Here is a 14,472-nt window from a genome sequence, read left to right as displayed (position 1 = left end):
TGTTTGATGTTAGTAGTTGGAGGTGTTGATTGTGATGACTAAAAAATGAATGCATGATGGTTTGATAATATGTTGGTGCTAATTGGAGATATTGTTAGTTGTGATGGTGGAGATGGTTGTTAGTAGAGATAAATTATAGCGATGGTAGTGGTTGAAGTGATGGTAAGGTGGCGTTAATAGTGACAATGGTGGTGGCTGCCAAAGAATGTGTAGAGTTTGTGATGTATTAGTGGTAATTAGCAGTGGTGTTAGTTGTAATAGATGAGTTGGTCGATAGTAGGGATTGACCGATAGTGGTTGATGATGGTGGTGCTGTTGACGGTGGTGGTGGCGGTGAATATAATTAGAATAATAGAGGCAGTAGGTGTGGTAGAGGTTGACAATAGTGGTTGGTAGCGATATTTGTTGTCGATAGTGATTGTGATGGTGGAGGTGATTGATGGTGATGGGTGGTGGTTGACAATGATGGCGGTGGCAGAGATGGTTAGTGGTGGTGACTGATGATTATAAATAGAGTGATGGTGAATATTATCCAACACCAAAATACCTCTTCAGACCTATTAAGACGTGATTCTAGATCTAAATGACTAAGACCTATTCAAACTTATTAAGAGCTAAAATCTTAATAAAAAATAAATGCATGGTCTGAAGTCTGAACTATTCAGATTCAGACCTCCATTAAGTGCAAATAAATGAGCCCTAAGACATGGTTCTAGATTTGAATAATTAAGATCTATTCAGACTTATTTAGAGTTAAAACCTTAATAATATGCACTTAATGGTCTGAAATCTAAACCATTTAGATTTAGATCTCCATTAAGTGCAAACAAATGATGCCTAAGATTAAGAACATATTTTATGCTCTCAATGCACAAAATATAGATCTAACGGGAAGGAGGTGAATTAACGTACTTGGAGCAGTCAGTGGAGGGGCTGATCTTGTAAGGGATGCTAATACCACTAGCGGCAGGGAGACCAGCGACTTTATCAACATCAATGCCCTTAATAACATTAGCTGCTCATTTTAGATAAGTGCATGTTGTCCTTCGATCCACTGGGGTCTTGGCTGCATCCAATAAACCCTTTAAATCCACCGCAACAGCCTCTGAGGGGACCAGACCCTATTGATAAGAGAGGTAACAAGCAATCCAAATGTAACCTGACCGGAGATAAGTGTCTCTGCATATGGTGCAACCACCTCCATGCTCAAAAGCAGAAGGCATGCATTCTTGTCAACCATTTCCATGTTTAGTAAAAAATGAAACTAGAAAAAGATAAAACAATAAAGTAGTGGATTGGAGGATACATGTAATGTATTTGTTTCTCAAATGTTAGGTACAAAAGCTATTGAGACCTTTGGGGTTTTTTACAGATAGGAAAATTAAGAATAAATTAATGGAGGAATGAGAGAATTAGTTGGGAGTTGAGCTTAATTCAAGGAGGCTATATACACTCTCTCCGTACAATAATATTTATTCATTATTAACTTTATCCATATATTTAAAAATAATAAATAATATGAATAATTTTACTATATCATCCTTTAAATAATAAATTTAATAATTTAAAAATATATTAAGTGATGAATAATTTTTAATAATAATAACATATATACAAAAAAATAAATTATCCTTTAATTTTTTAAATTGAACAAATATTATTGAAAATCTATTTTTAATACGATGATTAAATATTGTTGGACAGATAAATACATAATAAGTGAAGTGTTGCGCGCAAGCTATTAAGTAAGGTTTGATTCATACGTGCGAAATTTTTATTGAACCACGCTACGGCTTAGGGCCCCTTTGTAATCGCGTCATATAAGTTTTTTGCTACCCACTTTCTGATTCTAATGGAGTAGGACAAGGACTTGATAAATAGAGGTAAAAAATTTAGAATTGATTTTTCAGCCCAAAAAAATAGAAAATAACTGCAAAAATAACACCTGACAATTTACGTCCTTCCCCCTTTAATAAAGTGCTTCCTTTCTTCAGAAAATTGAAGAAAAGGTGTCTTTTAAGTTTTAATTGTGGGATTGGTGACATTGACAAACTTAAATGGTCAAACATAATTAGAAAACTTAATTAAGTTAATTGTGAACTTGATTAATATTTTCAAAAGTTTTTTATCTTTTTAAAAATACAAATTAACCTACACCCCTCTCCTCTCCAAAATAACTGTCTATCTCATCTCTCCCCTCTGTCTCTCGACAGTTTCTCTCCAACTTATCCCAATCAATAGTTCTTCAACTTTCTCCCTTCAATTCCTGGTGACTTTAACCTCTGGCGACAAATAATTGGGCTTCAAGTTCCTTTTCAATTTTCAACTGTCAATCGACATGACAACAATGCACTCCAGCGACAATAACTTCAAGTTCTTCATCGTCCCTTTTCTTCTTTCACACGTAAAAATTATGGTTTTTAATTATAAGAAAAAAGACGAACTTGATTCAACTTCTCTTCTAGTATTGGTTAACAATTTCAATATTTGTTGCTTAAATTTGAAATGGGGACTGAAGAAAATCCTAATTTTTGGTATTTCTTCCCTTCTCTTTTCAGAGTGAATTATATTTTTTTTGTTGTTATTGCAGTTCTTGTTATCGAACTGTTGATTTGATTTGTTGGTGTCTGTTGAGATTTTTGAAGTTTGATTTTTGTTGTTTGTGTTTATACAAACAAAACAACAATTTTAGTGTTTATGGCCACTGTTGATGTTCTTGGTGTGTCTATTGTGTATGTGTTGTCTTGGTGTTGCTGGGTTGATTTGTTGTTGTTCTTGGAAAAAATGATGTATTTGATATTAAATGGTGATATTGATGTTCTTCTATTGAACAAAATCTTGCTACTGGTTTTTATTTTCTGCAATAGATGAACCATCTGATGCTGCAGATGAACCATCTGATGCTGCAGATGAATAATCTAATAGATCATTCATTAGTTGCGACAGACGACTCTTTTGTTGGAAGAAATCTAAACAATATTAACAGTTGATAATAGTTCCAATAGATCACTCATATGTTGCAATAGATGAATGATCTGTTGCACTGACCAGTCATCTATTTCAACAGATGAGTGATCTATTTTTATTATTTTCAATAGATTACTCATCTGTTGCAATAGGTTAGTTATATGTTGTAATAGATAACCTACCTGGTGCAGCAAATATGTGATCTGTTGGAACTGTTATTTTACTGTTGTACATGTTAGATTTACTGTTATCCTTTTTATAACGATGCATTAATCAATTATAATCTTTTTTATTTTACTGTTATCTTTAGATAATATGGCTCCCAAAGAAAAGAAACTGAATCAAGTCCAAGTAAAGGAACAAGTGAAGCAGCTAGGCTACATTCACCACTCTATGAACTTACTTTACAAGCAATATCTCAATTAAAAGCAAAAGATAATAAACATGGGAATGAAAAATTTTTCAAAAGAGATGATTCAAATGCTAATAGCCCTTCCACTGAAGAGTTGGTCAAAACCTTCAGCATCGATAGTTATCATGTGAGAATGCAGTGTGATGGTGCCATAAATTTAACTAGGGATTTTGTGGTTAAGTCAACCATGGGAAAATCTTTTGATGCCTTCAAAAAAATACTTCGAGACCAAAAATAGGATGCTTATTTCAGGGATAGTTGCTTTGGGCAATATCTTTATTTGTTGGAGTACAACAATGCTCGTTTCCAAATAAAAAATGGTTTATGATCTTCTCAAGCGTAAGTTTATGTATGAAAATAAAGATAAGATGGATGAGCTGTGGATAAACTACTGTGGCATGCCTGTTTGTTTTAGTTGGAAGGAGTTTGCCATAGTTATTCGACTAAATCCTCTTTCTCCTTCTCAAGTTATACCTATTCTAACCCAAAAAAAAACACCCCGCATACCTAAAAAGGCAAAGACAAGTCAAGTGATGGTGATGACTTGGTGTCCTTTGTTGGTCCAAGCTTCTAAAATAAAAATTTGATAGAAGCATTGAAAGGTAAATGACTTTCAAAGAAGCACAAGCAATCATTGTTCTTGGTTTGGTTTGTACATAATATTCTTTGAGCGAGAGACATCAACAACATTATACCACTCAGTTTAATAAAGCTCTCTGAGGATCGTGAGCCATTTAACAACCATCCTTGGGGTTATAAAAGCTTCAAAATGACTGTTAAATAGTTGTTGACTCCGCTAATGCCAAAGACGGTCAACTTATATAACTTTCCATGGGCTTTTATTTTATTGAATAATGCTTTTGATTTATTGATGTCATTTTATAGGTTTGGGCATTTGAAGTAATTTCTTATTTGAGACAACAAGTGAACTACCAGGAAGAAGTTTCAAGTCCAGAATCCTGAGATAGTTATCAGTCAAAACTTATAAAAATATAAAATTTCTTGATCTCTTCAATCCCTCGAAGAAAATAGTAAGTCTAATTCTAATTAAGTTTTTATTCTAATGAATGATTTTTTAAATGATTTATAGTCATTCTAATATATGTGTTGATTTATTTTAGATTGTGCATCCGTGGCTTGTTCCGACCAATCGAGATTCGAAAATGTCATTTTTCTTACTTTACAGTCTCTGCAAACTTTATCGAACCCTAAGGTCATTGATAGAATAAAAAAGGAATTGCTTGGAGGAGTAGCCATCACAAGAAAAATAATTTTGGAGAGTGGGCTTGTTATTGTTAATGATGTTAGTGGTGATAGAGTTGGTGGTGGTGTTAGTGGTAGTGGTAGTGGTGCTGCTGTTGGGGATAATGATGTTTCTCTTACAGTTTTTGAAACAACAAACCATTATGATTATGATCGTACTAGTTATACATGTTTTGCCCCTCTTAGCAAATGTTCTGCATACAAATGTCAAGACCACAAGGAGAAACATGATGGAGTGTTTAATGATATAAATATATTAACTTCTTCTGTAAAGAAATTGATATCTACGAGGGGTGCCATTCCATCAAAGAGGATTTTATATTTATACACGCCATTAGAGATTAAGGCGGCTAAGGGGAGAAGGAAATAAAAATTTCCAAGGCATCATCAAGCATCGTAAAAAGCAAAATTGCAACTCCTCGGTCATTGTATTACACTTTTGATCAATGTACAAGGGCCACGAAAACCAGCATAAGCTAAATATGATGAATATATACCATCCGCTCCAACAAATAAATAGACTACATATTTGTTTCAGCAGATGACACATCTGCTGAAAATTATCAAGCAGATATATACATCTATTGCAATAGTTGACTAACCTATTACATCAAATGCATTATCTGTTGTAACATTTGTGTCGTCCATTTTATCAAATCAAATAGGTCTTCATACTATTTTAATTTGTAATAACAGATGACCTATCTGCTGCAACAGATGGGTCATTTATTGGGACAAAGTAAATCAAGACTTCCAATTATTTTAGTTTTTCCAAAAAGATGAGTCATATGTTACAACAAATGGGTCATATATTGAAAATTATCATACAAGTCGTCCTTCTATTTTAATTTATTCCAGCAGATAATCCATCTGTTGCAACAGATAGATAATTTATTGGGACAAATTCAAAAAAGAAGAAAGAACTATTTGATTTGCTAAAATAGATGAATTATACTTTTTTTTGTATCTTTGTGATTAGCATTGACAATTCTGGTTTTCCAGCTGGATGTCATAGTAGAAGCTACTGCTGAACAGTATAATATCACAGTTGATAATCCATCAACTGCTTCTAAAGATGTAGAAAAAGTAAAGTCTGTCAGTCCGAAAGAACGAAAGAATTATCCATTTGAAGGGTTCAACATCTCGGATGAAGCTCTAAAAAACTAACAAAGATGATCAACGACTATTTAGAATGGATTGTCGATGGGTTGTAAAAGCTTCATGCCGGCAGGTAGATAAACCATTTTAAAAGATATTGATTTATACAATTCTTGTTGTAAAACCATAACATTAACACATATAAATCATGCAGAAAATAAAATGACGAACACTACAAAGTGAATGAATCGAGTCTTGATTTTGGTATGTTCGACTTTGTTGTTGCACATCCCAAAATGAAAAATTGGTTCTATTTGATGTCACAGCCCCAAAGTTGCTGGAATGATGAGGTTTAAATGTCATACATCTTACTATTAATACTTTATTTAATTGTATGTGTGTATTAATTTTATAATCGTGTAATCTGAAATGTTTGATAATATGTGCAACAAATCGATGCCATTTTTTACTACCTTCGAAAGAAGGCCAGGTTACAAACACAAGAACAATATAGATACACAATGACAATTATTTGTACAAAGTTTACATCAATAATGGTAAGATAGGTATTGTCAACAACAATCAGAAGTTTTTCGAAATAAGAAATATTTAATCAAAATCATTAAAGGTTTTAGCATTCCAGCTGGTTTACCTTGTCATTTAGTCGATGAATTATATATCCCAATCAATTATGGTGATGAATTCCATTGAATGTTGGTTGTCGTCGTTCTAAAAGAGAGGTGTATCTGAGTTTATGACTCGATATTGGGAAGGAGACTTTCTGGGCCATCTTCTGAGATATAAAGCTTGTCAAATATTGCCTACTTACCTTAGTATAAGTGGCTTTTTGAACCAAAAGATTTGTACTGATTGGTCTACGATTGAAGCATGTTGGGATAAAATAGGTAATCCATTTGATATAGAATATGTTGAAGGAATTGTTCAACAACCCATTGGTACCCTGTAAGTATCAATCAAGTATCATGATTTAGTTTCATTTCATAATTTGACAACGCCTACATTAATTGCAAGATATGGACTATCTGGATTTTACGAACGTAGGGATTGCATTTTTCTTGTTGTTGCTTCCACCGAATATTTGAGTGATGGATTACAAGTACCAAATCATGGACTTGATGTTGGATTACTCCTTAGAAGATATGATACTTGTTGACACCTACTTTTTGCCCTCCATGACTAAATTTCATCCTGAGTTTCTTCAGTTTTTAATTATTTCATCCAAATAAAAAAAAAACTTAAAATATTTTTCGTATGTGATTTTGTCATTTTAAGTAGTGATTATATACTATCGTGTTCAGTTATGTGAGATTATATAATTTGTTACTTAAATATTTATTTTATAAAATATCGGATTTAATTAGGGCTTATCTTGAAAATAAATTTAAATGATTAAAATCTTAATTTAAATATAATTTACTCTCAAAAATAATTTATTTGGATAAATATGCATTCATTTTATTAAATCAAGAAGCTCGGGATTAAAAAAAAGGTATTAATTTGTATCGAATTTTAATTTAATTTAGCCAATCTATTAGATTTGACCATAATTGAAAATTGGTCATATTGCAATGCAATTCATCAATTAATTTTTAATTTGGTCAAAATAAATAAATATGGCTAAATTTTAAATTCCAATTGGGTTATATTTTAAATAACCCCAAAATTCTCAAGAACTTTCATAACTTTTACCCAATTTCCACCAAAAAATAAATTCAAATTGTAATACATTGTACTATTCCCCCCAACTTTGTCCTTTTCCAATTTTGAAATTCAAAGATTCTACTACATTGTACTATTTCCCCCCACATTATCTTCCACCTCACCTTATCTTTAATTTTTACATTCCAAAAACCCCCCTAAATGCTTTTTGTCCCACATTGGTGGATGACAAGAAATAAATCTTTATCCTTTTCTATAAATACTTTTCTCCCACATTAGTGGAAAAGGGAAAAAAAATACCTCATTCTCTCCTTAAATACTACCACTACTTTGGTAGAGAGAGGAGGAGAGGAGGAAGAAAAAAAAAAGGCTGAAAAGGTGAAAAAATCCTTTTGAGCAAAAATAATTATTTTTATTTAGTAAAAATTTTTGTTTCATAAAGCTGATCGGCTAATCTAAATTTTTGAGTTGCCGACAACGTTTTTCGGTGGTGGTTGATTCCAACGAAGCTCGTAGTCTCGTTTTGATGCCCCCCAAAAGGTAAACATACCTTCTTTTTTCTTTTTTTATTATTTTAATTTTTATTATCGTTTTTCTCTTCATCTTTTTTCTTCTTCGTAGTTCATAGATATAATTTTATTTGTTGGAATTGTATGTTATAGATGGCCTTGAAGGCCCTAGGACGTTGTGGTATCGATATTCTAATTATTTTCATGTTCATGATATAAAAATGAGCTAGCAATAGTTGTATGTGCCTTTTCTGACTTTATTCTTTGATTATTTTGGATAAAGTTTCAATCTTTGCTTAAAAGATGTATTTATATTTTTTTTAAACTCATTGTTGTTGGATACAGTTGTTTTTAGTATGTAAAGTTATTTTCTTTATGTTTAGAAGAATAGTTAATGTTGAATGGTTTGTCTTTTCACCTTATTCTTTGATTATTTGAATAAAGTTTAGATCTTTACTTGAAAAACGATACTCATGTCTTGTTTAAACTTATTGTTGCTAGATATATTTGTTTTTAGCATGTAAAGTTATTTCCTTTATGTTGAAAAGAATAGATAATATTGATTGTTTCTCTTTTTTTACTTTATTCTTTGATTATTTTGGATCAAGTTTAGATCTTTACTTGAAAAACAATACTCATGTCTTGTTTAAACTTATTGTTGGTAGATATATTTTTTTAGCATGTAAAGTTATTTATTTTATGTTGGAAGAATAGTTATTATTATTTGTTGAGCCTTAATAAAAATAGCAATTAGTTAAGATAAGAATTTGTCATTTGTTTACTAATTATTTTAATGGATATCAAAACCCTCATATAAGATATGAAGTGCTAGCTTTATTTTTCATCCAAGATGTTTATTCTTCTTTGTCCGTATGTTGTCTTTTCAAAATGATAAGAAAGTTCGAACTTTTGCGGCTAAATAAAATTATTTGGATATTTTTGACTCATGCTTAGTATGATTGTGAAACTTTTGCTTTGCATTTTTTATTTGTTGACTCTCATTCTTGTGCAAGTGTGCTTATTCTTGTCATTCAAAAATTGGTTTTTGATAGTTTCTTTTACTTTGAAATATGTCACTTTTATGCCTTGAACATATAATAATTTCTTTATCTTTTCTTTGCATGCAAAAAAAAAAATATCTCGAGTCCAAATGGACTCCTCTCCTCCTGCATTTCGTAATGGGTAAATGAGGCTCACCCCTTCGAGTCAAGTTCGAAGTTTAAAATCATGGTCCACTACATGGCGTGTGGGTGCTAGAAGATAGACAAAGAAGGAAAATGGGTCAAAACCCATAAAAGAGGTCGCTAAGAGACTTGAAAAGTCTCGATTTTTATTATTGTATTCTTTTTATTTATTCATTTGGTCATTTATTTATACATTTAGTCATTTATTTATTCATTCATTTGGGCCTCGAAGCCAAAGTTGTATTTAATACAGGTGGAGAAAGACTCGAGCCAAAGACTTGAAAACTAGATTAGGACAGGTGAAATGGATCGAAACCCCATTTAGACTAGGACAGGTCTCATTAATTTGGATCGATGGCCTAAATCCCTTACTTCCTCCCTTTCCCTCTGTTCTTTATGTTTGTTTTCATTATGTGCTTGGCGAACCTTGTTAAATCCTTAGTTAAGTTGCTAAAAAACTAGTTTTGCATAAACACCCAAATATTTCCAAAATCGCTTTCTTTTTAAAAATCATTCACTTTTCGACAAAATTAATCTTTTCAAAGTTAATCAAAAGAAGATTTTCAAACAATCCGGATAACAGCAAGTTAGTGGACGTTTTAGGTGCCTAACACCTTCCTAAAACGTTAATAGAAACCGCTTATCTAGAATCTCTAACTTAAAATGATTTTTCTGTTTTAAATCGTTTGAAGTAACTCTCTAAAGGTTTCTTAATTCCTTTTCAAAATTAAGTGGCGACTCTCTTTCAAAAGTCAAAATTTCCGCAAAACAGAAATGGCAACTCTGTTGGGGATTTGTAACTAGGTTCTAATCAAATGTTTGATTTCGTCTTTTGATTAACTGTTTATATGTTTATATGTTTCGATTCTGTAAAGTTTAACTATCACATCTCATAGCATATTCCTACATTATTTAAACTATTTTGGGGTTTCGTGGGTATTCCGGCCCCTATTGATCAATTCCAAAAATGTGTTGGAATTACAAACAGTTTATTAGCACGTGATTCGCCTGATGGCTGTTTGTATTTTCAAACACAAGTTGTCCGCTTAAGAACCAGTGTTCAAACCCACTCTAGACACCGAGGATAGAATGAAACCAAAACTCTATTTTAAGCATGAGCCTAGGACGACCCAATACCAGAGCGGGGTATTGGGCCCATTAGAAAACTTGCCCTGTGTCTATTGACCCTGAGTCAATTACAGACAAATCATATTTATGTGTTGAAGAAATACATGTTTGTTTAATCCAATCTATTACCTTTGGGGGTCGGGAGAAGACTTGCTTTACTCACTTTTATACTAGGATGTCTCAATCGTACATCGATTGACGAAGGAATTGAAACAAGCCAAGCAAGAAATTGATCGATTTGGATAGTTGCATGGCATCTAAGGCATAGTTTTAACGTCAACGGATGTCACCAATAAAAGAAGTGGACGAGGCAAAGAAGGCAAAGGCAGACGAAGGAGCCTCCAGTAGCTATTTTTTCTATTTCCCCTGCGCGGGAACTTATCCTCTTTCTTGTTTTTTCCTTTTTTCCCTCAAGATTGTATCCCTCTTTTGTTATCTTTTGTAGGCATTTATGCCCTTTTCGTGTCTATATAAGTTGAGGGATAATGGATTGACTTTAAGGAAGCATATATTTTCTTCTAAATCGTTAGGCCTGAACCCTTGGCTCAAAAAGGGTCACCCCAGTTAGGATACGCATTATTATAATGTTTTGTGTAATATAACTATTTTGTGTGCTTGTTTGGATCAAAAGCAAGTTTATCCGCTATGCTCCTATGGATGAATTTGCCTATGACTCAATCAACTCTATTTGGTTATTTCCTGTCAAATATTTTGCATTACTTATCATATACGGAAACTAACACATCTGCCTTTGAGTTGTTTTACTTTACAGATAATAGAAATTACTCCGTGTTGATATAAGCTGGAAGAACATCCCTACTTCACCCGATCGAAAGCGCACAAAATCCCATCCTCTGACCATCATCCAGAAATGACAGGAAATGACGAAGAAAGCGCACTGACTACTAGGGATAATATGATAGCAGAACAGAATGAAATGATTGCGGAACTGGCAAGAAAGTTAGAAATGCATCAGGAGAAAGTAAATCGCACTCGAGATTTGGCTAACTTGGCCATCACCGTCAATGCCCCTGCTCCGAGGAAACACGGGACTCCACTCCAAATTCCTCCCCTCAGCACCCCTATTCTCGGGGATCAGCTGAATAATGTATCATCCATCTCTACTCCTCCATTGATCCAAAATACCAATCATGAAAATAACCCAGACGCCTACCATCCGCAAAATCCATCTTTAACCCCACAAAATCTGTCTCCGAATACATTCCCAAATCCTCAAAACACATTTTCATATCAACAAAATGCATTCCTAAATCCGCATGATTCACTCCCAAACCCACAAAATATATTAAATCTACCTTCGAATCCACCAAATTCATTTTCAAATCCTAAAAATCCTTCTCATATTCCAGCAAACTACTCACAAGGTCCACGGAACCTTCCCAATTTCCAAAATGTCCCCCCCACTTACCAACCAAATTCCCCCCATCTGCAAAATCAAGCCTCCCTTCCAAATCCTCCTCACGCCATTATATCCCCTAATATCTATAATCCCCTTCCTCATCTCGAGATAGACCATTACGAGAAGAAGGAGAAAGAGTGAAGGATCGAGCATGAACTGAAGTTGCTAGCTATGAATGAAGAGATCATAAGGAAGAAAGAGTCTCATGGAGCCAAGGACCACGACGGTTTAGGGTATGACGATTTATGTGTTCACCCGGGAGTAGATCTACCAGAAGGGTACAAAGTCCCTAAGTTTGAGATGTTTGATGGTACCGGAAATCCAATGGCCTATCTAAGAAAGTACTGTGAGCAACTGGTAGGGATAGGGAAAAATGAAGCGCTATTGATGCGCCTATTCAGTCGAAGTTTGAATGGTGAAGCCTTGGAGTTGTTCATGTCTCAGGAGCCAAAAAAGTTGACTGGTTGGAAAGCATTGGCCAAAGGTTTTCCTTGACCGGTTCGCATTCAATATTGAAATAGTCCCTGAACGATATTCACTAGATCGGATCAAACCGAAGAATGATAAGAGTTTTCGAGACTATGTTTTTCATTGGAGAAAAGAGGCTGCTAAAGTATAACCTCCCATGCCTGAGGAAGAAATGGTATCAGTTTTCTCTTGTGCACAGGAAGGAGAATTTTATACCAGGATGGTATTCGCGGTCCAAGCAACTTTCACAGATTTAGTAAAGATTGGGGAATCATTAGAGGAAGGCATCCGAACAGGAAAAATTATCAAAACCCCAACATCATCTGAATCTTCTGCATTTTCGAAGAAGAAAAGAGAGGATGCGACTGTGGTCTCTACTAATTCTGTTGATAAGTTAAAAAGGAAATTCAAGCCTAGAAAAATTCTTTCCTCATCATCATCACCAAGTTTTCAGCCTATATTCTATGCTCAACCCCAATGTCAAGCTCCAAATCCAAATATTTTACCCCAGTACCAAGTTCCACAACTAAATTATCAGCCTCATACTCAAACTACTTTTCCAAATAACCAAATAAACATCCAAATGTCTCCAAATTATCATCAAGTACCTCCCCCCATAAATAAGAATCATTATAACTCTCCACGTCCAAAATTTGAAAAAAAACCTCCTCGAAACTTCACACTGCTAGCTGAAAGTCGTACCCAGCTCTTCGGAAGATTTATGAAAGCTGGTTATTTGCAATCGATTCAACCAAAGCCTATCGATCCCAACTCCCAGTTTTATCATCCCGATCAAAATTTTGCCTATCATTCAGGAGCAGCGGGGCACAGTACCGAGGATTGTATTAACTTGAAACATAAGATCCAAGATTTGATCGATCAGAAGGTCATCACACTTCAGTCGCCGATAATAAATGTTAACATTAATCCGTTGCCTAACCATGGGGGACCTACAGTTAACATGATTGAAATAGATGGTCAATGGGCGTCTAGCAAGGCCATCGTTAAGGTAAATTCAGAAGGACTCAGAAGAACAGAAGAGGTGGAGAAAATAGAGAAAGTTGTGGCCGCCTCAAGTAAGGATTTGGAAGGAATTTTTGAGCTTGTTATGGTCCCGAAAAAAGAATTTAAGCATAGGATAGAGTACCATCCAAGAAGGAAAAATGAGATCGAAGATAATTCAAAGGAGAGTCTTTTTAGGCCCTTGCCGATCTTGTACCAGTCATTTCCCGTACATGAGGTTTCAAATGATGATGGTCTTGGGGATGGGATAAAAGATCTGTTCAAAGGATACAATGCTCTACCAGATGGTTTTCCAAAGTCTGGTGGGGTAAAGAAGATTGTATCGTGGGAGGCCTTGCAAAACTGGACCTCCACTCCACTTATAACCCTTCACTCATTACGGTAGATAAAAGGGCAATTACTAATAGTTTTTAAAATCGGTGATGATCCGGAGGACGCCCCGCTATCCACTCTTTTATGTCTCAAATTTTTGTTTCGTGTTTTACAACTTTCAAAAAGGCATGGGCCCACATTTGTGTGGGTCATAAGCCATAGTTTTTATTTATTTTCCAAAAGGCCTCCCTTTTTTAAGAAGTTACTTTTTAAATATGATTATCTAGCATGGTTTGTTTTGGTCGCAATAATTTAAAAAACCTGTCAATGTCATGTCACGTCAAGGGTAAGGCGAACAAGGCGAAGGAAATAATAATGAACTAAAAAGGTGATGAGGAGTAGTTAGTAGTAGATACAGAGGAATGTGAAAATCAAAAGAAGCCCAACCTAGAGGAGCCCTAATACTACCCGAGATGGATGATCAAGAATGGACCAAACCAATCGATTCTGATGCAGTAAAGATATACCATGCTTGAAAGATGTTATAGTTTTTATTTCTGGGCTTATTTGTAATCGCCTTTATAATTGTATCAATTTTATGATGTGTAATCGCCTAGAATCCTTTCTTTTTATGTACAAACTATGTTTGACCTGAATTTCCAAGAATGGGATACGTAGGCGGCCTATATCGGCTTCAGTCAACCCCTTAGGAAAACTTATCCTTTCTTTTTATGTACCAACTATGTTTGACCTGAGTTCCCAAAAAGGGATACATAGGCGGCCTATGTCGGCTTCGGTCAACCCCTTAGGAAAACTTACCCTTTCCTTTTATATACGAACTACGTTTGACCTGAATTCCCAAGAAAGGGATACGTAGGCAGCCTATGTCGGCTTCGGTCAACCCCTTAGGATAATTTATCTTTCCTCTTAGGTATGAACTACGTGATGACCTAAATTCTCAAGAATGAGATACGTAGGAGGCCTATGTCGGCTTCGATCAACCCATTA

At 34.4% G+C, this 14,472-nt stretch overlaps 1 protein-coding gene across 1 annotated transcript; it reads right to left on the bottom strand.

Moving 5' to 3' along the window:
• Positions 1-884: 884 nt before the first annotated feature.
• On the bottom strand, positions 885-1,246 carry LOC124895049 (non-specific lipid-transfer protein 2-like). Its single transcript, XM_047405511.1, has 2 exons — positions 1,121-1,246; positions 885-1,001 (listed from the first exon to the last, which is right to left on the bottom strand). Exons 1-2 carry the CDS (start codon positions 1,244-1,246, stop codon positions 885-887), a joined length of 243 nt encoding a protein of 80 aa, XP_047261467.1.
• Positions 1,247-14,472: the final 13,226 nt, after the last annotated feature.

Source organism: Capsicum annuum, unplaced genomic scaffold, assembly GCF_002878395.1.
Source record: "Capsicum annuum cultivar UCD-10X-F1 unplaced genomic scaffold, UCD10Xv1.1 ctg79447, whole genome shotgun sequence".
In the NCBI taxonomy this organism is placed as follows: domain Eukaryota; kingdom Viridiplantae; phylum Streptophyta; class Magnoliopsida; order Solanales; family Solanaceae; genus Capsicum; species Capsicum annuum.
Note: the sequence above shows the minus strand (reverse complement) of the source record. Positions and strands in the feature narration are given on the sequence as shown.